This window comes from Phlebotomus argentipes, unplaced genomic scaffold, assembly GCF_947086385.1.
Source record: "Phlebotomus argentipes unplaced genomic scaffold, Phlebotomus argentipes genome assembly contig_40, whole genome shotgun sequence".
NCBI lineage: Eukaryota > Metazoa > Arthropoda > Insecta > Diptera > Psychodidae > Phlebotomus > Phlebotomus argentipes.
Window position 1 is genome coordinate 147,059 of NW_026776183.1, and position 24,198 is coordinate 171,256.

Sequence of the window (24,198 nt, forward strand, 5' to 3'; positions counted from 1 at the left end):
CTCAGATTTTTTTCAACAAAAACATTTCAATTAAATGAAGCGACGTTGAGAACAATTCCTATTCGCGAATGCGATAAACTAGAATTCAACAGCGACGAATATTGGGAATGTTATTGTCGTTATACTGTTACCACTCTTTATCATCCCGTGGGGACAGCAAAAATGGGTCCTGATTCTGATCCTGACGCCGTTGTCGACCACACACTTAGAGTCAAAGGCGTTGAAGGCCTGAGAGTAATTGACGCAAGCGTAATGCCAAGAATTCCGAGAGCAAATACAAATGCGCCAACAATTATGATCGGGGAAAAAGGAGCTGATTTTATCAAGCAAGACTGGAAAATTTTCCACTGAAAGTGAAATTTTGGATTCAGATTTTTTTTTGGTAATTGTTCACTTTTGAATGAATATCTAATGAATTGCTACTAATTAATTGCTTTCTATATTCATTGGATTTCACAGATGCGACAGTGAAATTACTTTTGAAATACATGCATAATTATATCGTCTTTATACACAAATTAATTAAATGAAATATGTGTAATTTTTTTACTGTATAATCTATTGCATAATAAATGCGCAGCAAAACACAAGCATGTTTACGAAGAGTTTGACAAATGTTCTTCAGATGGATTTCAGTATAAGAAATGTTTGCTGAATATGTGGAAATTGAAAGATTTCCGAGACATTTTATTCTAATTTTCATTCCTGAACTATACAGCATAATGTCACATTTAATTACATTTGATTATTCATATTGCTGTGCTAATCATGCCAATAATACTCGTCCGTTCTAATTTCTAATTTCTAATGGACACAATCAAATAAAAGAAATGCAACGATGCGTAGTATTTTCTGACTTCTTTGTACAATAACCATATTCGAGTTCTTTTTTAATAAAAATGTGTAGTTTTGTCGGACTGAAGTCAGTCAACTATCGATTGTGTAAGTGAAAACATCGCTGTGATTTGATAAATTGTTAGTGAATAAATTTGAACAACATTGAAAAGTTATGTTCAAATTTTCCGTGTCTGTTTAGAGAAGAAGAACAAATTGATACACTATGGATCAATTTCCTTTGACGTGTCCGAATCTGAGCACAGGTCCTGCGAATCAAATTATTTCTCTCCTCATCAATTACCTCGCATTGTCGCAATGTTCACTCTCGGCGCCAGATACTTGGCCACGAGATTACGGAGAAATTGCTTTGCATAAAGGTAAAAATTTGTGTTCAGTGAAGACAATATTTTAATTGGAATTGTTATCACAGGTTTCGAGCAGTACGACTTTATCGTTGTTGGCTCAGGATCTGCAGGAGCAGTCGTCGCGAATCGCTTAAGTGAGAACCCAAATTGGAAAATCCTTCTCCTCGAGGCAGGAGGAGATCCGCCTATTGAAGCAGGAGTAAGAATATTTTGTAATAAGCACACAACAAAGTAAACTGATATTAACAACAATTTTTTTCACCAAGGTGCCAGGACTTCAATCAGGAATGGGAAGAACAGAATACGATTGGATATACTATGCAGAACCATTGAAAGATATTAATATTCACACAGGCGCATGGCAAAGGGGAAAAATGCTTGGAGGAACGAGTTCAATGAATGGAATGCTCTATATAAGGGCAAATGCGGACGATTACGACAATTGGAAGAGACTCGGAAATCCGACATGGGAATTTGAAAACGTCTTGGAATATTTCAAGAAATCAGAGGCAAATCAAGATCCGGAAATCGCTGACGCATTCGGAGGATTTTATCATTCTAAAGACGGATTAATGTCTGTGGAACTCTTCAGGAGCAATCTGACAATCAACAACGTAATTATTCAAGCAGCTCAAGAATTGGGATACAAATTTATCTTAGACATTAACGCCAATGAACACATTGGTTTCACAATCTCACAAGGAACTGTTCGATCAGGACAAAGAGAAAGCACAGCCACAGCCTTTTTGCGTCCTGCCATGAATCGTCCCAATTTGCACATCGTTAAATACGCGCATGTCACGAAACTCGAGATTGCTAAGCAAGGAACAGTTTCAGGAGTGTCAATGGTACTCCGAGGAAAGAGAAAACTAAAGGCTTTTGCACGGAAGGAAGTGATCTTAAGTGCCGGAGCCATAGCTTCTCCGCAAATTCTCATGTTATCAGGAATCGGACCTGCTTCTCATCTCAAGGAAATGAGAATTCCAGTGATCAGAAATCATCAGGTGGGAAAGAATCTGGAGGATCATCCCGGGATTGCATTTTTTGTTAGAATCAATGAATCCACAGCAGAAGCTTTAACCCAAACAGATGTCATAAGTAGTTATTCGACGTATTTAACTGAGCAAAGAGGAGATTTCGCTACAATTGGAAGTATTCCAACAATGGGATTTGTCAATGTCGATGATCCCCTCTCAAAGTATCCGAATTTTCAATACCTACATATTTTCTTCCAAAAAGGAGATATCGACACTATGACTAGGGTCATGAGAGTTTTAGGATATGGTGACAGTGTTATAAATTTTGGAAGACAGGAAGTTCAAACGTCAAGTATTCTTTTGCCAATACTAAGTCTCTTAACGCCATTATCAAAGGGCGAAATTCTGTTGCGAAGTCCAAATCCAGCGTTAAAACCTCGAATAATTCCCAATTATTTAGCCGAAAAATCAGACCTTCAAACTTTCATAAAAGGTATTCGATTGTATCTCCGAATTTTATCGACAAAAACATTTCAATCAAATGAAGCGAAGCTGAGAACATTTCCAATTCGCGAATGTGATAAATTACAATTCAACAGCGATGAATATTGGGAATGCTATTGCCGATACACGATTATAACAATTTATCATCCTGTGGGCACAGTAAAAATGGGTCCTGACACTGATCCTGACGCCGTTGTTGATTACAGATTAAGGGTCAAAGGCACTACAGGACTGAGAGTAATTGACGCAAGCGTAATGCCAAGAATTCCGAGAGCAAATACAAATGCGCCAACAATAATGATCGGGGAAAAAGGAGCTGATTTTATCAAGGAAGATTGGAAATTTTGATTAAAGATGGAATTATTTCATGGTTGAATACTATCATTTGAAATTTTCTGTTTTCCTCTTTTGCAACCTATAATTTAATTCTTTATTTGAATAATATTCTAATGAATTTTAATCAAATGAAATAAATTTTGCTAATATTCTTCTTATTTATTATTTTCTCTCTTACTAAGTTTGTGTAGAGCATTAACTCAATAACAACTGGTTTTCTTCACATTTCTTTATTCTATCGCAGCAGAAACTTCATAGCAAACAAAATTCATCATAGACAGAAGGTGCGAATCGTGTTAGTTTTTCATAATACATATATGCCAAAAATGCAGTTTTGTTTAATTTAGCTCCTTTTCCCGCGAACAAGTGTAAAAAGAAAAAAAAAACTATGTTTTCTTAAAACATTCAACCTTAACATATCAACACGCATCATAATACATATACATACAAACTTAGTTACACCTAATTTTTGGTCTTCTTATGTACCATTTCTTATTCAGATTCGGAGCTCGTTTATAAATAAGCAGTCTGCATTAAAAGAACACAGTCACACTGAAATCGTGTCATAGTGAACATCGATATCCAATGCTTTTCGTTTGTGCAAATATTAACGATACTTTTTAAATCGGTAAAGATGAAAAAAGATAACATTGCGTCTAATGTGGTTTTCGTGTATATGTAAAGTGAGAAATTAAAAAAGGATATATTTGAAAAGCAAAAGTACATAGACAATGGTACAATTGACTTCGAGCTGCCCAAACCTGAGCACAGGACCTGCGAATCAATACATCTCTCTCCTCATGAAATATCTCGCATTATCACAATGTTCACTCTCGGCGCCAGAATCTTGGCCACGCGATTACGGAAATATTGCTATGCGTAAAGGTGATAATCTGTTTAAGTTTAAAGTGATTGCAAGTGTATAAATCAGAATTGTAAACACGCAGGTTTCGAGGAGTACGACTTTATCATTGTTGGTGCAGGATCTGCAGGATCAGTTGTTGCGAATCGCTTAAGCGAGAACCCAAATTGGAAAATACTTCTCCTCGAAGCAGGAGGAGATCCGCCAATAGAGTCAATGGTAAATAATTATTAATAAAAATATTAATTGAAAACAAGATAGATAATGTATAAGTTTTTTCATCAGGTACCTGGATTTCAACCAGTACTCGTGAAAACGAAATACGATTGGGAATACTATATAGATCAATCACGAAATTATAGCATTCTCACAGGTTATTGGCCCAGAGGAAAGATGTTGGGAGGATCGAGTTCGATGAACGGAATGCTTTATGTGAGAGGAAACGAAGACGATTACGATAATTGGGAAGCGCTCGGAAATCCAACTTGGGGATTCGCAAACGTCTTGGAATATTTCAAGAAATCAGCGGCAAATCACGATCCGGAAATCGCTGACGCTTTCGGAGGATATTATCACTCAAAGGACGGTTTATTATCCGTCGAGCTATTCAAGAATAACGACACATTTAATCAAGACGTCATACAATCTGCACAAGAAATGGGATTCAAATTCATCTTAGATCCTAACGCAAATGAGCACATTGGATTCACATTCTCGCAAGGAACCCTCAGATCGGGAGTCAGAGACAGCACGGCGAAGGCTTTCTTGGTTCCTGCCATGAATCGTCCCAATTTGCACATCGTCAAGCACGCGCACGTCACGAAACTAGAGATTGATAATAGAGGAGTCGTTTTAGGAGTGTCAATGAAACTTCGAGGTCAAACTGAATTGAAGGCTTCTGCGAAGAAGGAAGTGATCTTAAGTGCCGGAGCAATAAATTCCCCGCAAATTCTCATGTTATCCGGAATCGGACCTGCCGCTCATCTCCAAGAAATGGGAATACCAGTCATTCAAAATCTTCAGGTCGGGAAGAACTTGCAGGATCATCCGTGTATAACATTTTTAGTCAAATTGAATGAATCCAGTGCAAGAACAGTAAGCCAAATTGATCTGATAAAGAGTTATTTCTTGTATGTGACAGAACGTAGAGGAGATTTTGCAACAATTGGAACTCTCTCAGCCATAGGATATTTGAATGTCGATAATCCTCTATCAAAGTACCCAAACTTTCAATTTTATCAAGTATTTTTCCAGAAAGGTGACGTGAACGGAGTCACTGAATTCTTGAGACTTTTAGGATATAGTGAAGATGTTATCAATTATGGAAAAAATGAAATTCTAACTTCAAACATTGTTATACCATTATTATGCTTTTTAACACAAGAATCAAGAGGAGAAATTCTGTTGCGAAGTCCAAATCCAGCGTTAAAACCTCGAATAATTCCCAATTATTTAGCCGAAAAATCAGACCTTCAAACTTTCATAAAAGCTATTCGATTGTATCTCAGATTCTTGTCAACAAAAACATTTCAATCAAATGAAGCGACGCTGAAAACATTTCCGATTCGCGAATGCGATAAATTACAATTCAACAGTGACGAATATTGGGAATGTTATTGCCGATATACGATTACAACGGTTTATCATCCTGTCGGGACAGTAAAAATGGGTCCTGACTCTGATCCTGACGCCGTTGTTGATTACAGACTTAGAGTCAAAGGCGTTAAAGGTTTGAGAGTTATTGATGCCAGCATAATGCCAAGAATTCCGAGAGGAAATACAAATGTGCCAACAATCATGATCGGAGAAAAAGCAGCTGATTTTATCAAGCAAGACTGGAAATTCACATAAGGAACCATAAGTCTCTTTTGGGATATTACAAAAAAAATCAGATGAATAAAAAGTATTTTACTTCTTATGTGCCTGATAAACTTATTGTTGAAATGTATTTTTGTATGGTTTCCTGAATGCGCAATAAAGAGAAAGATAACGTCAAATGTACAGATTGCGTCTGTATTTTTTTTTATATAAATGATGGATATAAACATAAAAGATGCAAAATTAAGTCATAAAGCAGAAATTTTTCATGCTTTATATGACTAGAAAGAATAATATTGAAGTTTCAGTTTAGCTTTGACATTAGAAGGCAAAGCATCGTGATAATTTTTAAGTAAAGTGTCAATATTAGAACATTATGGATTGTGTCTGTTCTCCATACACAAACATTAGTACTGGAGCAGTTAGTCAGTACATTTCACTTTTCTTAAATATTCTCACAACCCCGCGTTTTCCCCCGGAATTATGGCCGAAAGACTATGGAGATATTGCAATTGATGAAGGTGAATTCAAAGAACTTTGGCCGTGAATTACTTTGGAATTATGTGAAATTTTCGCAGGATTTGATGAATATGACTTCATTATCGTTGGCGCCGGATCTGCTGGTTGTGTTCTTGCTAATCGTCTCAGTGAAAATCCTCAATGGAAAATTCTCCTGTTGGAAGCAGGAGGAGATCCTCCTGTAGAATCATTGGTAAGACTGTACTTTCAATAATGGCAAACCCCTAAAAGATGACTTGATTTTACAGATACCAAGACTTACTATAACTTTAGCAGAAAGTGATTATGACTGGAAGTATTATATTGAACCGTCCGAAAAATACAGCAAACTATCGGGTTTATGGCCAAGAGGAAAGATGTTGGGAGGATCGAGTTCGATGAATGCAATGATGTACGTCAGAGGAATTGAGAATGACTATAATCACTGGGAAGAGCTTGGAAATCCATCATGGGGATGGAAGAATGTGCTGCAATACTTCAAGAAGTCTGAACGCAATCAAAATCCGGAGATTGCTGATGCTTTCGGAGGATATTATCACTCCAAAAGTGGATTATTAAACGTTGAACACTTCAACAGTGACGAACCTATCAATTCTTATCTGATCCAAGCGGCAAAAGAACTGGGATATGAATATGTACCAGACATAAATGCAGATAAGCGCATCGGAATAACTACTGGCCAAGGCACTGTAAAGGCAGGTGTGCGCGACAGCACAGCTGCTGCATTCTTACGTCCGGCAAAGAATCGACCAAACCTACACGTTGTTAAACACGCTCAAGTGCTAGGCCTGGAAATTAATCACAAAGCTGAAGTTTCTGGAGTACGCATGAATCTCAGAGGACAAAAAGTGTTAAAGGCTTTTGCGAAGAAGGAAGTGATCTTAAGTGCCGGAGCCATAAATTCCCCGCAAATTCTCATGTTATCCGGAATCGGACCTGCTTCTCATCTTCGACAATTTGAAATTCCAGTAATCCGACACCATCAAGTTGGCAAAAATTTGCAAGATCATCCTTTCGTACCACTTATTATCAAATTTGACCAATCAACAGCAATTCCAGTAACAATGACCCAAACTCTTCAGGGTTTCTTGCAATATTTCACAGAGCACACTGGTCCGTTTTCCAACATTGGATCTATGGAAACATGGGCTTATGTTAATGTTCATGATCCTATTGTAACCCAACCTGACATTCAATACCATCACATGTATTTGCAGAGAGGACAGCTGACCGATATTGCTTCAGCGCTTAACTTCTTGGGATATCAAGATTCTGTTGTCCAAAGTGTGTCACCGGAAATTCTAGATTCAAATATTCTTATTGTAGCTGTTACTCTCTTAACAGAAAAGTCAAGAGGAGAAATTTTGCTTCGCAGCGCTAATGCAACTGAACATCCTCGTATTGTTCCGAATTACTTATCAGAAACTGTTGATATTGTAACATTTATAAAAGCCATTCGTAAATATTTGGAATTTCTCAAAACACCCACATTTAAAAACCACGAGGCCAAATTATTTCCTTTATCAATTCCAGAGTGCGATTATTTTGTATTTGATAGTGATTCTTACTGGGAGTGTTATTGTCGTTACATGACCTCAACCCTTTATCATCCAGTGGGAACTGTTAAGATGGGCCCCGATTCAGATCCAAACGCTGTCGTTGATCACACACTAAGAGTCAAAGGCGTTAAAGGCCTGCGAGTCATTGACGCAAGCATAATGCCAAGAATTCCGAGAGGCAACACCAATGCGCCAACAATCATGATCGGAGAAAAAGGAGCTGACTTTGTGAAACGCTCTTGGGGTTACACCGGTCAATGAGAATCAATAAATATTCAAAAGAAGATAAAAATTGCATAATATATTCAACGAAATAAATATACAAGTTTTCAGCATGTCTAGTTTAACGCATGGAAAATATATTACGTCTCGAGAGTGAAAGATAAATGTCTATAAGTTATACAGAAATTCTTAGAGAGTTCTGTGTCAAAATATGAGTGTAATATATTCTAAAATGCATTCTTATTCAAAAAATAAACGGTGGTGGATAAAAAAAACTAATTTTCTCATTACATGGAGAAATTCGGAAAATATTCGTCTGTGGTTGTGAAGTGTTAAGGAAAAGTAAGACGAAATTCTGGAAACCTGTTCAATTCTCACGAACTGGTTCCTAAATATGCTAAATCAAATTCTTTCTGCACATTCAGAGGAGAGTTTGGAAAAATTTTAGTGCTATTTCAACATTCAGACCATAAACATGGATTGTTTTTCCTCGCCGTGCATGGGTCAAAGTACCGGAGCAGTGAATCAATACATTTCACTTCTCTTCAATTATCTCACCATTTCACAATGTTCTCTTTCGTCTCCGGAAACGTGGCCCAGAGATTATGGAGATATTGCGATTAGAAAAGGTAAGAATTGTCGATGAAAATCAAAAGTGTGGAATTTTTGAAGACTTCAAATAGGTTTTGAGGAATATGACTTCATTATCGTTGGCGCGGGATCTGCTGGTTGTGTTCTTGCCAATCGTCTCAGTGAAAATCCACGATGGAAAATCCTCTTGTTGGAAGCAGGAGGAGATCCTCCGATCGAGTCAGCGGTGGGTTTTTATATAAAACATGATTAAATAGGCAAGTAATCAAAATACTTACACTTTTGCAGATAATTGGACTATCAGTGTCTCTAACAAAGACACAATATGACTGGGAGTATTATACGGAACTACCGCAGAAACCAGGATTTACTAGAGTAAATTTTGGCTATTGGCCAAGAGGAAAGATGTTGGGAGGATCGAGTTCGATGAACGGAATGCTTTATGTGAGGGGAAACGAAAACGATTACGATAACTGGGAAGCACTCGGAAATCCAACGTGGGGATTCGCAAACGTCTTGGAATACTTCAAGAAATCCGAGCAAAATCACAATCCGGAAATCGCTGACGCTTTCGGAGGATATTATCACTCAAAGGATGGTTTATTATCCGTCGAGCTATTCAAGAATAACGACACATTTAATCAAGACTTCATTGAATCAGCACAAGAAATGGGATTCAAATTCATCTTAGACATTAATGCAAATGAACATATTGGATTCACATTCTCGCAAGGAACCATCAGATCAGGAGTTCGAGAAAGCACAGCCGCAGCCTTCTTGCGTCCTGCCATGAATCGTCCCAATTTGCACATCGTCAAACACGCGCACGTCACGAAACTCGAGATTGAAAATAGAGGAAAAGTTTCAGGTGTGTCAATGGTACTCCGAGGAAAGAAAAAACTAAAGGCTTTTGCGAAGAAGGAAGTGATCTTAAGTGCCGGAGCCATTAATTCGCCACAAATTCTAATGCTTTCTGGGATCGGACCTGCTTCTCATCTTCAAGAAATGGGAATTCCAGTCATTCAAAGTCTTCAAGTTGGAAAGAACTTGCAAGATCATACCATAGTGCCGTTAATAGTGAAGCTCGATGAATCCAAGGCAACTTCTCTTAATAGTGCTGAAGCACTGGAAAGTTTTGCTGAGTATTTAATACGTCACACCGGAACTTTGGCCACAACAGGAACGATTCAAACAATTGGATATGTCAATGTTCATGATCCTTTGTCCAGGTTTCCTGATTTTCAATTCTATCAACTGTTATTTCACAAAGGTCAACAAGACATTCTTTTTTCCTTCATTTTTCAATATTTAGGTTTTACTCAAGAAATATCACGAATTATTGCTGATGAAGCAAAGACATCACATGTCCTTATAATGTCTCCATCGATGTTGAAAGAAAAATCACGGGGTGAAATTCTGCTGCGAAGTGCCGAACCGACAGAGAAACCAAGAATTTTTGCTAACTACTTTTCTGAAGACTCTGACGTTAAAGCTTTTGTTAAGGCAATTCGTCTCTATCTCAAATTTCTTAAGACAAACACATTTAAAAACCACGAAGCTGAACTTTTCATCATTCCACTTCCCGAATGTGATTTATTGACTTTTAACAGTGACGAATATTGGGAATGTTATTGTCGTGTCATAGTAACGACAGTCTTTCACCCAGTTGGGACAGTAAAAATGGGTCCTGACTCTGATCCTGACGCCGTTGTTGATCACACACTAAGAGTTAAAGGCACTACAGGACTGAGAGTAATTGATGCCAGCATAATGCCAATAATTCCTAGTGCAAATACAAATGCGCCAACAATTATGATCGGGGAAAAAGGTGCAGATTTCATCAAAGAAGATTGGTAATGTTGAAGTGAAAACAAAATTTACTAAATTTATTTATTCAATAAAGATATTTTAGGCTCTTGAAGGCTCTTATTAAACGTGGTCATTAACATATTCCATACAAGTTTAACATAGTAAGAATGTTGATTCATCACTGCATCTTCTTATACATGTTTTTTGGTTATTTTCTTATGCTTCCAATATATGCGACAATTCGGAAATTATTGATCTGTGGTTGTGGCGTTTTAAAGAAAAGGATAATAAAATTCTGGAAACCTGTTCAACATTCGCGAACTGGTTCCTAAATAAGCAAAATCAAATTCTTTTTGCACATTCAGAGGAGAGTTTGGAAAATTTTTAGTCATATTTCTGCTTTCAGAGCATAAACATCTCTGAAATTACACGTCTGTGTATTTTTTAAATCTGAATTTAATACAAATGGATTGTTTTTCCTCGCCGTGCATGGGTCAAAGTACCGGAGCAGTGAATCAATACATTTCACTTCTCTTCAATTATCTCACCATTTCACAATGTTCTCTTTCGTCTCCGGAAACGTGGCCCAGAGATTATGGAGATATTGCGATTAGAAAAGGTAAGAATTGTCGATGAAAATCAAAAGTGTGGAATTTATGAAGTCTTTAAATAGGTTTTGAGGAATATGACTTCATTATCGTTGGCGCGGGATCTGCTGGTTGTGTTCTTGCCAATCGTCTCAGTGAAAATCCACGATGGAAAATCCTCTTGTTGGAAGCAGGAGGAGATCCTCCGATCGAGTCAGCGGTGGGTTTTTGTATAAAACATGATTTATGGGCCATTAATCAAAATACTTGGACTTTTGCAGATACCCGGACTAATGTTGACTTTGATGAAGACACAATATGACTGGCAATATTATATGGAACTGTCGGAGAAACCGAACTTCAATAGAGTAAATCTTGGCTATTGGCCAAGAGGAAAGATGTTGGGAGGATCGAGTTCGATGAACGGAATGCTTTATGTGAGAGGAAACGAAGACGATTACGATAACTGGGAAGCGCTCGGAAATCCAACTTGGGGATTCGCAAACGTCTTGGAATATTTCAAGAAATCCGAGCAAAATCACAATCCGGAAATCGCTGACGCTTTCGGAGGATTTTATCACTCAAAGGACGGTTTATTGTCCGTCGAACTGTACAAGAATAACGACACATTTAATCAGGACTTCATTGAATCAGCACAAGAAATGGGATTCAAATTCATTTTAGACATTAATGCAAATGAACATATTGGATTCACATTCTCGCAAGGAACCATCAGATCAGGAGTTCGAGAAAGCACGGCGAAGGCTTTTTTGATTCCAGCCATGAATCGTCCTAATTTACACATCGTCAAGCACGCGCATGTTACGAAACTGGAGATTGATAATAGAGGAGTCGTTTCAGGTGTGTCAATGAAACTTCGAGGACAAACTGAATTGAAGGCTTTTGCGAATAAGGAAGTGATCTTAAGTGCTGGAGCCATAAATTCCCCGCAAATTCTCATGTTATCAGGAATCGGACCTGCTTCTCATCTTCAAGAAATGGGAATTCCAATGATCAGAAATCTCCAGGTCGGAAAGAACTTACAGGATCATATGATGATTCCGCTAATAGTGAAGCTTGATCGATCCACGGCAACTCCTGTAAATCCTACAGGAATTCTAGAAAGTTTTGCCGAGTATTTAATGCGTCACACCGGAACTTTGGCCACAACAGGAACGATTCAAACAATTGGATATGTCAATGTTCATGATCCTTTGTCCAGGTTTCCTGATTTTCAATTCTATCAACTGTTATTTCACAAAGGTCAACAAGACACTCTGTTTTTCTTCATTGTTCAACACTTGGGCTATACTCAAGAAATATCACGAATTATTGCTGATGAAGCAAAAACATCACATGTCCTTATAATAGCACCAGTTTTTTTGAAAGAAAAATCACGGGGCGAAATTTTGCTGCGAAGTGCCGAACCGATAGAGAAACCAAGAATATTTGCCAAGTTCTTATCTGAGTATTCTGACGTGGAGGCTTTTATTAAAGCAATTCGTTTGTATCTCAAATTTCTAAAGACAAACACATTTAAAAGCCACGAAGCTGAACTTTTCATCATTCCAATTCCCGAATGTGATTTATTGACTTTTGACAGTGACGAATACTGGGAATGTTATTGTCGTGTCACAATAACGACAGTTTTTCATCCCGTGGGGACGGCCAAAATGGGTCCTGACTCTGATCCTGACGCCGTTGTCGATTACAGATTGCGAGTCAAAGGCGTTAAAGGCTTGCGAGTCATTGACGCAAGTGTAATGCCAATAATTCCTAGTGGAAATACAAATGCGCCAACAATCATGGTTGCGGAAAAAGGTGCAGATTTCATCAAAGAAGATTGGTGAAATGAAATTTGTCCAATAAAGATATTCTTAGTTTTCAAAGGCTCTTATTATACGCGGCAATTAGCATATTCTACACAAGTTTTACATAGTAAGAATGTTGATTCACCACTGCATCTCACACATACTATATATGAGTCTATGATAACCCGATAAACCAGTTTCAATGGTTAATCGACTAACCGGCCGGTGAAATTTCTCCCGTGGTGATATAAAGTGAAAGTCAGTTCTTCTGAGGCATCCAGAAGTGCAAGATAACTCGTGTGGAGCATCAAAGTACAACATAATAGAATTAAAATAATCCCTAGAATAAATATTAGTGGCTTTCAAGTAATCACGGGTGCATCTTCTTTATTGTTGTCTGAATTTTATCTTAACTTTCTGTGTCATTCTGCAAATAATCATTCCACTTTGTGCGCCACATCTCAACTCTATTTGCATTCCAACTTCGCACACTTCACAGCGAGTCGAGTTCTAGGACCGCAAGATTCTCAGGTAAGCGCAATTAAGTAGAACTTTAAGCTACAATGTTTTTTTCCTTCAGGCGCAAAAAAATCCTCTGATAAGGAGATTTTTTTTGAGAATTATTCCAAATATGTACTCTCCTCAAGTGTGTCCCGTGCCAATCGGCTCTCTCCACCACACACTGATAAGATAGTACAATGAGTAGAAATTCACACGATATCCGAGGGAGTCAGTCACTGTTGAAAGTGCTGTCGAGTTATTCGGATTGATTTCTTGGTTTGGTCGCAAATTGAAAAGAAATTCAGTGAACAGTTCTTGGTGAGTGTCTTTTGACATTTTCTCTACGTTTTAGTAAAGAAAGAAAGGAAAAAAACCGCAGTTAATCAGGAGAGAGTTGTGGTATTTGCGTGAGAAAATTAGCGATTCGCAATGAAAAGTAATTTAATACTGGCTTTCAATCCACTGAACAGAGAGTGGATGAAACTCGTATTTGCGACCATAAGTCATTGAGAAAATCATAAGGTCACACACGGAATGATGAGTTAAATAACAATGTTTTTTGCAACAATGCGTTATTAATATTAATTAAATGTTTGACAAGACCTGAAAGATTCAAGAAATGTTTATACATCCGTTTCCACACCTTCGCAAATCAACCAATTGACGCTGAAGATGTTTTGTCCCCGATTCAGCGCCACCCAATTAATTGATGATGGTGTATAAAAACAGATCCAATCAATCAAGATTACACAACCCGGTGGAAAAAGAAATGAGAATATTGGGAAATTTTACAGAAGCAATTTTCCACTCCGACGTGGACCAATAAAAACGCAATGTTTATTTATCTGAGTGAAAAGTCTACGGTATATTTATGGCCCAGACGATAAGACAGCTTACTGAAATCCCATTTGACCTTATCATTTCATATATTTGGGTAGGTTACACATCACAACGCCTGACGTGTACTCAGCGATTCGCGATAACCCGACAATGTTGTCGGGTAAAAAAAAAATATTATAAGGGTGAAATTAAATTGGCATTAACTTCTCAATTAACAGATTAGCCGGCTCGTGGGTTTATCTCATTAGTGGCAGCGATGGAGACTTATACATTGCCATGCGCCGCCCAAAGTGTGGGACCGGCAAACCAACTGATTGGCCTCCTAATCAACACCCTGCTCGCCTCGCAATGCGCCCTGTCACCACCCGAAATGTGGCCAAAGGACTACGGACCGACAGCACTGGAGAAAGGCAAGTAGAAGCCTGAAATGCAGTGTTTGCGGGAAATTAAATTGATTTTCAATTGTCTGCATAGGTTTTGAGGAGTATGACTTCATTGTTGTCGGCGCAGGATCTGCAGGATCAGTTGTTGCTAATCGCCTGAGTGAGAATCCCAACTGGAAAGTCCTTCTCCTCGAGGCAGGAGGAGATCCACCCATAGAATCTGAGGTAAGATCTGATCTAACACACTTTTTTTCCAAATTGCTCATCCCATTAACATTCCTTTGGCTATCAAAATATGCTTTAACCGCTTGTGCTAATATCCTTTTGCAAAATTGGTCTTCACTCCTTTTGCATGTTCTTTTTTCTCTCTTTCTTTTTTCTGGGGGCTTTGCGCAAACATAAAACACACATAAAAAGATGTCTTGCATGCAATTCACACTGCAAAACACGGTGCATGATTGGAACTTTAGGACGACACCGTCCAAGAAGTCCAGCTTGAGCCATCCGAATGGCATTCTGTGGTCACGCGGGAAATTCCTCGGTGGCACAAGTGGGTTGAATCACATGCTTCATCTGCGCGGAAACAGTCGTGATTACGATCGATGGGAATTGGATCGCAATACCGGATGGGGATGGAATTCGGTGTTGCCGTACTTCAAGAAGTCCGAAGACATGATTAATGAACAATTGCCCAATACAATCGCCGCCACAAATCACGGACGCGGAGGTCCACTGAAGATTGGCACTTTCCGCAGCAGTGATCCAATGCGAGATGTCCTTCAGATGGCTGCCATTGAACAGGGACACAGGATAATTCCGGATATTTATGGTGATGAATATCTGGGATTCGGCAGTGCATCTGCGACTTTCGATAATGGCACACGGTGCAGTTCCGCGAGAGGATATCTCGTTCCTGCGCGAGATCGACCAAATCTGCACGTTATCAAAAATGCACACGTGACGAAAGTACGAATTGATCCTCTCACAGTCACGGCAACAGGTGTTTATGTAACATTCAACAAGATGACTGAAATGGCAGTGAACGCTAGGAAAGAGGTTATCCTGTCAGCAGGAGTCATCAATACTCCACAAATCCTTATGCTTTCCGGCATTGGACCTCAAAAATACATGAAGAAACTCAGTATTCCAATGGTGACAGATTTGCCTGTCGGAAGAAATCTCCAAGATCAAGTTGCTGTGCCATTATTCATGAAAATTCCAAAGATGGGCGGAACAGGAGGACCTCCTATTGAAACTCCAATTCCGAATGTTCCTCAACCACCGAAGGAAGTGCCAATATGTCCTCATGGAGTGCAACAAGAAAAGAAAGCAGTCGATTTCACACCCGAAGAAATAGAAGCTTATTATCACTATCTGACTAAAAGAAACATTTCCGACAATTTCGTCCTTGATTTCGTAGGATTCTTCAACACAGTGAACATCACGGATCGCTTTCCAGACATTCAATTCCAATACAATCTCTTTAAGATGGGAGATAAAGCGATATTCCCCAAGTTTTTGGAAATAATGGGCTATGAGGACACAATTAACTCCATCTTGGAGTCTGCCATTGATCAAGGAGACATCCTTATAGCGTGGATCATTCATCTTCAGCCCAAATCAATGGGAAAACTCAAAATGCAAACGGCCAATCCACTTGATCCGCTCATGATCAATCACAAATACCTCGAGAAGCGCGAAGATGTGGACACTTTAGTTCGTGGCATTGAAATGCAGAAGAAATTCCTCCTGACAAATGCATTCTTGCAAAATCAAGTGACGGAGCTGCAAATTCCCATTCTAACGTGCGGAATTAACGATGGCACGAAGAGATACTGGGATTGTTACTGTCGACAAATGGTCACCACGGTGTACAACACCGTTGGAACGGCCAAGATGGGTCCGGACACCGATCGAAATGCCGTCGTTGATCCTCGACTGAATGTCCGAGGTGTTAAGGGTCTCAGAGTGGCTGATGCCAGCATTATGCCGAGCCTCCCAAGCGGCAGCACAAATGCACCAACTGTAATGGTTGCTGAGAAAGCATCGGACCTTATTAAGGAAGACTGGATTGCCCGTGAATCTCTGGCCAATCGCCAAGAACTGTAGAATCTCGCTGGGAAGTGGCACGATCAGATATATTTTACGCAAAATCTCATTTATAATTTACTAACGGATGTGGATAATATTGGGCAATAATAAAACCAAAGTATTATATATTAACGGGATAGTTTGTAGTCCTAAAGAATCTCTAACCAAGCGAGTCATGATGGTACAATTACAGTAATACCTAAAATCAATACTTTAATTGCTAGAAAACCCCAATTGAAAAGCTCTAATTCAATCCCCAAAAGTCCCATTTATGTTGCATGTGATTCTTAACTTCAAGCCTAACTCACTTTTCTAAGATTTAAGAGACTTTTAAATCTACATAATTGCTTCATTGTCTCTTCTAGATCCCCAACCTCTTTTTCTCCATGCAACATTCGCCCTACGATTGGGATTTCCGCGCCGAAAAGTCCGATAAAGCCAGCAAGTCCATTAAGAATGGTAGTTTCTGGCCCCGAGGCAGAATGTTGGGTGGCTCAAGTTCTATCAATGCCATGGTGTACATCCGGGGCAATCGTCGGGATTATGATCAGTGGGAACAGAACGGAAATACTGGCTGGGGATGGAAAAATGTGCTGGAGTATTTTAAGAAATCCGAAGCCAATAAGGATGATCTTATTGCCGAGAGTGAAGAAGGCAAATTCCACGCTAGAGATGGTCCGCTGAAGGTTGAATTGTTCAGCAGTACCGAACCATTAAAGTTCATCATCACAGGAGCAGCAGAAGAATTGGGATATGAATTCCTCAGCGATGTCAATGGCGAAGAACATCTCGGATTTGCCTTCATCCAGGGAACAGTTAACGACGGAAAGCGCTTCAGCACGGCTAAGGCTTTCCTCAATCCCGCCAAGAATCGTCCAAACCTGCACATTGCCAAGTGGTCTCATGTGATTGACTTGCAAATGGATGACAAATTGCAAGTGACCGGAGTGAAGGTGAATGTCAATGGAACGAAAGAACTCATTGCAAAGGCCAAGAAGGAAGTGATTTTGTCTGCAGGAGCAATCAACACACCCCAAATTCTGATGCTCTCGGGAATTGGACCGGAGAAACACTTGCAGCAAATGAAGATTCCAGTGAAGAAGAATCTCGAGGTCGGTAGAAACTTGCAAGATCACCCGATCGTGCCGATGTTCTTCAAATTCCACAAATCTGATGCCCTTCAAATCAGTCGTGAAGAGATAAATGACGCCATGTACATGTTCTTGGTGCACAAAATTGGATTCCTCACCAATCACGGAACAATTGACACAATGGGTTTCGTCAATACGAAGAATGACAGTGTTTTCCCGGATATTCAGTATCATCATTTCTCCTTCAAAAAGCTCGCGCCCGAATTGCTCTTTACGCTGAGCACAATTGGCTTTGAAACACAAATCGTTGAGACAGTGATGAAGGAAAACAAAGATCAGGACATCATCATGGTCATGGTGACTCTTCTTAATCCAGTGTCCAGAGGCAAAATTGATTTGAGAAGCAACGAACCAGAACACAAACCCAAGATTTACTCTGGTTATCTTGAGGAGAAGGAAGATGTTGATACTTTCATCAGAGGCATCAAAATTTACCACGATCAATTTGTTCCCACGGAGGCTTTCAAGGCAAACGAGGGAGATTACGTCAAATTGCCCATTCCCGAGTGTGATAAACTCGAATTCGCCTCTGAGCAATATTGGGAGTGCTACACTAGGAACATGGTCACAACACTCTACCATCCGGCAGGCACAGCCAAGATGGGCCCCGACACAGACAAGGACGCCGTCGTGGATCCCCGACTCAAGGTGAAGGGTGTAAAGGGATTGAGAGTCGTTGACGCCAGCATTATGCCCGAAATCGTGTCCGGCAACACAAATGCTCCCACGATTATGATTGGCGAGAAAGCAGCTGATATGATTAAGGAGGATTGGCAGGATACTAAGCACGAAGAGCTGTAAAATGGAGTTTGTTTTGTAAACTTTCAAATAAATCTTTTTCAACACTTTCTTGATAAATTCACACAACTTTGCAATTGCTTTTCATCTCAAAAAATATTCACCTCATCGTCATAAAGTCAAGTGTTGTTTCTCGTTTTGTTTTTCTTCACGAAGCAAAAAAGGTAATGGATTTCAAAGAAGATAAGAAGTAATATTTCTCCTCCTCAGATCCCAAATATGCCACTAGCTTTGTTCAGAACAAGAGTAGATTGGCAATATTACACGGAGAAATCTAACACTGGATTGGGCTACAAGAATAGTCACTATTGGCCAAGAGGTAAGCTTTTGGGTGGTTCAGGATCCATCAATGCCAACCTGTACATTCGCGGCAACAAAAGGGACTACGACACGTGGGAGGAATTGGGCAATGTTGGGTGGAATTGGCAAGATGTCATTAGATACTTCAAGCGATCTGAAGACAACAAAATCGAGCATCTCTTCGAGTTGACCGGCAGTCAATACCACGCCAAAGGCGGTCCCATGAAGATAGATTATTTCTATTCCGTGGAAATGATGAAAATCGCCGTGGAAGAGGGCGCTTTCGAGTTGGGAGAAGTCGAGCACATGGACATCAATGCTGACCAACACATTGGCTGGGCAAATGTCTTCGGCAATCTGGACAATGGCCGAAGATGCAGTCCAGCGAAGGGTTTCCTCATCCAAGCGGCAAATCGAACAAATTTGCACATCGTGAAAAATGCTCACGTGACGAAAGTCAATGTGAATGAGAAGAATGAAGTGGAAGGAGTGGAATTGAGTCTGAAGGATAAGAAATTCAATGTCAAATCCACGAGGGAAACAATTATGTCAGCAGGAACTGTTAACACTCCTCAATTGTTGATGCTTTCCGGAATCGGTCCGAAGGCGCATCTTGACGAAATGAAAATCCCTGTGAAAAAGGATTTGGCTGTTGGTAAGAATCTTCAAGATCACTTTGCCATTCCCATTTACATTGGCTTCCACAAGAACAGAAATGCCACAACCACGATTCAGGACATGTCTGACATGGTTTATTCCTATGTGATGCACAACAAAGGCTCACTTTCCGGCGTTGGAATGCTCAATCTCGTTGGATTTTACAATACTCTCAACAATTCTTTACCATATCCTGATATTCAATTCCACACACTCTACTTCCGTCGCATCGCACCACAAATGAAAGGATATCTGAAGGCAATGCAGTTTACGCCTGAGGTTGAGAAATATATGGAGAAGGCTCATGAGAAATACGACATTCTCTGCCTCATGGTGACACTGCTGAAGCAAGATGTTCCGGGAAAGATTGAACTCAGAAGCACCGATCCATTCGATCACCCCAAAATCTTCCCCAACTACATGGCCGGCAAGAGTGAGCTGGAGACGGCAATTCGTGGAATTAGACGCATTCAGGAGTACATGAAGACAGAATCTTACAAAATGCACGACCCTGATTTGTTCAAGATCGACCTGAAGAATTGTGAGCTCCTGGATTTTGACAGTGATGAATATTGGGAGTGTTACATTAGACACATGGGAACAACCATTTACCACCCCGTGGGAACGTCCAAGATGGGCCCAAAATCCGATCCAGACGCTGTTGTCAGTGACGAATTGAAGGTGAACGGCGTGAAAGGACTCCGTGTTGTTGATGCCAGCATAATGCCGGTGATCATCAGTGCTAATACTAATGCTGCAGCCGTGATGATTGGCGAAAAGGGCGCAGACATGATTAAGAACGAGTGGAAGAAGTTTGATAAGAAAGATGAAGATGACGTGAGTAAGAAAGACAGCAAAGATGACAAAGTCGGCGAAGAACTATAAAAGGAAAAATTTTGCTTCAAAAATGATCGTGAAATAAATCATAATTCCTTTGAAATAATTATTTTTACATTGACTACTTGAGAATTAAACGTGAATATGTAAGTATTTCAATAAGAAAATAACTCTAATTGGAAACCAAGTCTTTAAGCAGACAAATCAGCTCTGCAACATTATAAAATCCAATGAGTTTATGGAAATAAAGTGATTTATTATGCAGGAATCTATTTTTATCACACTTCTCAAAAAAGCATTTCTATTTATCACCCTTTTCAGAGAGAGAGAATAAAAGAAGGAAAAGAAACACTCGACAGAAAAGCCGGATTTCTGGACAGAAAGTCATGTGTTAGTCTCATAATCTCTGTTTATGTTGCATACAAAAGAGAGAAAACGTGATTTAATGGTTTGTATGTGTTATGATGAGAAGGTTTTCCAATGCTAATCAAAAGTGAAACTCAACACTAAGTATTTTGCAAATAATGAAAGTGTATCAATTTGAGAAATTGAGCGTCTATTGTTGACACTAAATTTGAATATCAGGAATTTTTAGTGCTTCAGACGCTTAAATATGCTTCTATTCTGTGAATTAATAATTTCATTGCGTTCTGTCCAAGTCAAGAATATTGTCTAATTATCTTTAAAAGGCAACTGGTGATTTTCACACCACCGAATTTGCAACATTTCGATAACACAATTCATATCAATCATCAAACCAACACCATAAATTGTAGTGTGTGAAGCACAGCGAGATATTGAATACAAATACTCATAGAAATATCTGCAAGTTTAAAATGATACTTCCTGATAGGGTGCACATAATGTACAAATATGTACTAAAATATATAAGAAGTTTCACATAAATTATCTAATTGATTTTATGAATAATTGCAAGATTCTTCTCAAGCAACTGCCGACATTTCTGAACTAATCAGCAGTATGATTTCCTTAATATCTGGGATTACTTCCATGAAGTACACACGATAAGATTGTAAAAATCATTGTAGTTTTTATTTCTGTATGCGAGAACCACAAATTGACTTCTGACTTTTCTCAGTGTCAGTAGTCAAAGAGATTCAGAGTAGAACGGTTGACTTTTCTCCAAGTCTCTCCATCCAAATTTAATTTCAAGGTTACAAGTGAATAGAGTAGAAAAGAAATAACACTATTCCGGTTGGTTTCCCTGACAAAAAAAACAGCAAAGAAAATTGCAAATATTGACAAACAGTTTCACAGTCAAATAAGCATGTATTGTTCATACAGAAAATAATCATGTTTCGGACTTTCCAGTTCTTGTCTATTTTCGCTGAGTGAAACAAATCACACATACTCGTGTACATTCAACACGTTCAATTCGCAGATTGGCCGTGACGTATGGATCCCCTCGTTGTGCCATGTGCCACCCACAGTGCGGGACCGGCAAATCAACTTATCGCCCTTCTTATCAACACTCTCCTCACTTCTCAATGTGCTCTTTCACCTCCAGAAATGTGGCCTCAAGATTACGGACCGACTATTCTGGAGAAAGGTGAAACTTTGTGAGTGTTTTCTTATCCATAAATTACTCTCTTTCTTTCTTCCTTTCTTCCAGGAATTGAGGAATATGACTTTATAATTATTGGAGCAGGATCAGCTGGTTCTGTCGTGGCAAATCGCTTGAGTGAAAATCCAGAGTGGAAAATTCTGCTTCTAGAAGCAGGAATTGATCCTCCTGTTGAGTCTGAAGTCAGTGATAATTTCAAACTGTCCATTAAAATGTCATTAAAACATTCAAAATTCTCTTCTCAGATTCCTGGGACATTCTTTTTCCTCCAGCAGTCCAATTTCGATTGGAATTATCGAGCAGATCCGAGCAGAAAAGCCAGCAAAGCAATTCCAATGGGTAGTTTCTGGCCTCGTGGAAGAATGTTGGGTGGCTCGAGTGGCATCAATGCCATGATTTACATGCGAGGCAATCGCCGAGACTATGATCAATGGGAGGCACAGGGAAATCCCGGATGGGGATGGAAAAACGTCCTGAAGTACTTCAAGAAATCCGAAGCGAATCAAAATGATGACATCGCCAGTGCCGATGGTGGGAAATTTCACGGAACAGATGGACCGATGAATGTTGAATTATTCCCAGATGGTGATCCACTGAAGCAAATATTTATTGAGGCTGGAGAGGATTTGGGCTACAAACATGTGAAAGATTTCACTGGTGAGGAAAACATTGGCTTCGGTCAGGTGCAAGGAACCATCCAAAGAGGCAGAAGAGTCAGTACAGCCAAGGCATTCTTAATACCTGCCAAGGATCGTCCGAATCTTCACATTGTTAAAAATGCTTATGCTCTGAATTTAGAATTCGACGATAAAGGCGATGTGAGTGGAGTTAGATGGAATTTAGCTGCTCAGGAAATTCTTGTCGCCAAAGCCAAGAAAGAAGTGATCATGTCAGCAGGAGCAATAAATACTCCCCAGATCCTGATGCTGTCGGGAATTGGTCCGAAGTATCATTTGCAAAATAACCAAGTTCCTGTCGTGAAAGACTTGCCCGTTGGCCATAATCTGCAAGATCACGTCATTGTGCCACTCTTCTTTAAGTTCCACAAATCGAGTGCCGCCGAGAAGACAAGAGAAGCTGTCGCTGAGGCCGTTTATATGTATCTTATTCACAACATTGGCGCTCTCTCCAGTCATGGCACAATTGACACTGTTGGCTTTGTCAACACGAAGAACGACAGTGTTTTCCCCGATATTCAATATCACCATTTCTCCTTCAAGAAGAAGGCAGCAGAAGTCAGATTCGCCTTCGATAGCATGGGATATGATCATTCTATCATCGAGACACTGCACAATGCTAGTCAAAAAGCTGAACTCATATCAGTCTTCACAGTCCTTCTCAATCCCAAGTCAAGAGGAAGTGTCGATCTAAGAGGACCCGAACCAGAATACCAACCTAGAATTAATGCCAACTATCTCGATGCTCAAGAAGATGTCGATACACTTGTGCGCGGTGTGAAGACGTACTTGAAAATGCTGGACACGCCAACCTTCAAGAACAATGAGGCAAAGTTGGTCAAAATACCTCTGCGTGAATGCAATAAAGAGAAACGTGGCAGCGATAATTATTGGGAATGTTACGTTCGACACATGAGTACAACTCTCTATCATCCTGTCGGGACGACCAAGATGGGTCCAGACTCTGATCCAGACGCTGTCGTTGATGCCAGATTGAGAGTGAAAGGAGTCAAAGGATTACGGGTAATTGACGCTAGTATTATGCCAAACATTGTTTCTGGCAATACAAACGCTCCGACAATCATGATTGGTGAAAAAGGAGCAGACTTGATTAAGGAAGACTGGTTAAAGGGAGCAAAACATGAAGAATTGTAAAGACAACATTTGATAATTGTCACAAACTTATCAAAATAAATATCTTTTGAGTGCAAAAACCGAGAAGAACATTTCATTTAGCCAAAACAAACACTTTATCTGCAAACGAAATAAAAGAGTCTTACAATATCTCAATAGTCTCAATACCTCTTGAAAAATCTTTCATCTATTTCTGTAGTATTTATTTCCTTTATTTTTGTAGTGTGTAAATTGAACCAATAAATCAACATCACACGAAAATACAAAACAAAGCATAAACTTGTCTACTCATCCTTATTTTGCATGATAATACATTTTATCATATCAACTTCAAGTGAAATCTAAAGTGTCACTCATGCAATGTGCGATATAATTGAAATTTTTCAAAAAGATTGCATTTATAATTTTATTTAAGTAATAAAGCAGAGTACAAACAAATTTTATTTA

General features: G+C 39.3%; 7 protein-coding genes across 8 annotated transcripts; all 7 read left to right on the forward strand.

The window, feature by feature from the left end:
• The first annotated feature begins 3,750 nt into the window (after window positions 1-3,750).
• On the forward strand, window positions 3,751-5,732 carry LOC132263945 (glucose dehydrogenase [FAD, quinone]-like). Its single transcript, XM_059763967.1, has 4 exons — window positions 3,751-3,898; window positions 3,967-4,100; window positions 4,167-4,932; window positions 5,542-5,732. Exons 1-4 carry the CDS (start codon window positions 3,751-3,753, stop codon window positions 5,730-5,732), a joined length of 1,239 nt encoding a protein of 412 aa, XP_059619950.1.
• Window positions 5,733-6,075: 343 nt separating this feature from the next.
• Window positions 6,076-8,038, forward strand: LOC132263947 (glucose dehydrogenase [FAD, quinone]-like). Its single transcript, XM_059763968.1, has 4 exons — window positions 6,076-6,220; window positions 6,278-6,428; window positions 6,487-7,676; window positions 7,752-8,038. Exons 1-4 carry the CDS (start codon window positions 6,076-6,078, stop codon window positions 8,036-8,038), a joined length of 1,773 nt encoding a protein of 590 aa, XP_059619951.1.
• Window positions 8,039-8,474: 436 nt separating this feature from the next.
• Window positions 8,475-10,447, forward strand: LOC132263948 (glucose dehydrogenase [FAD, quinone]-like). Its single transcript, XM_059763969.1, has 4 exons — window positions 8,475-8,628; window positions 8,683-8,816; window positions 8,879-9,860; window positions 9,903-10,447. The coding sequence occupies exons 1-4, from the start codon at window positions 8,475-8,477 to the stop codon at window positions 10,445-10,447; spliced, it is 1,815 nt and encodes a 604-aa protein (XP_059619952.1).
• Window positions 10,448-10,888: 441 nt separating this feature from the next.
• LOC132263949 (glucose dehydrogenase [FAD, quinone]-like) lies at window positions 10,889-12,836 on the forward strand. The gene is made up of 4 exons (XM_059763970.1): window positions 10,889-11,018; window positions 11,073-11,206; window positions 11,268-12,208; window positions 12,530-12,836. Exons 1-4 carry the CDS (start codon window positions 10,889-10,891, stop codon window positions 12,834-12,836), a joined length of 1,512 nt encoding a protein of 503 aa, XP_059619953.1.
• Window positions 12,837-13,529: 693 nt separating this feature from the next.
• Window positions 13,530-20,492, forward strand: LOC132263919 (glucose dehydrogenase [FAD, quinone]-like). 2 transcript variants are annotated; one of them, XM_059763935.1, is made up of 4 exons: window positions 13,530-13,616; window positions 14,357-14,548; window positions 14,613-14,746; window positions 18,772-20,492. In XM_059763935.1, the coding sequence occupies exons 2-4, from the start codon at window positions 14,395-14,397 to the stop codon at window positions 20,401-20,403; spliced, it is 1,920 nt and encodes a 639-aa protein (XP_059619918.1). In that variant the 5' UTR covers window positions 13,530-13,616; window positions 14,357-14,394; the 3' UTR covers window positions 20,404-20,492. The 2 variants fall into 2 exon arrangements, with proteins under 2 accessions (XP_059619918.1, XP_059619920.1); XM_059763937.1 differs by lacking the exon at window positions 18,772-20,492 and adding an exon at window positions 16,978-18,621.
• Window positions 14,814-16,995, forward strand: LOC132263920 (glucose dehydrogenase [FAD, quinone]-like). Its single transcript, XM_059763938.1, has one exon. It carries the CDS (start codon window positions 14,939-14,941, stop codon window positions 16,628-16,630), a length of 1,692 nt encoding a protein of 563 aa, XP_059619921.1. The 5' UTR covers window positions 14,814-14,938; the 3' UTR covers window positions 16,631-16,995.
• Window positions 20,493-21,498: 1,006 nt separating the features above from the next.
• Window positions 21,499-23,854, forward strand: LOC132263950 (glucose dehydrogenase [FAD, quinone]-like). Its single transcript, XM_059763972.1, has 4 exons — window positions 21,499-21,570; window positions 21,758-21,925; window positions 21,989-22,122; window positions 22,186-23,854. Exons 2-4 carry the CDS (start codon window positions 21,772-21,774, stop codon window positions 23,770-23,772), a joined length of 1,875 nt encoding a protein of 624 aa, XP_059619955.1. The 5' UTR covers window positions 21,499-21,570; window positions 21,758-21,771; the 3' UTR covers window positions 23,773-23,854.
• The last annotated feature ends 344 nt before the right edge of the window (window positions 23,855-24,198 follow it).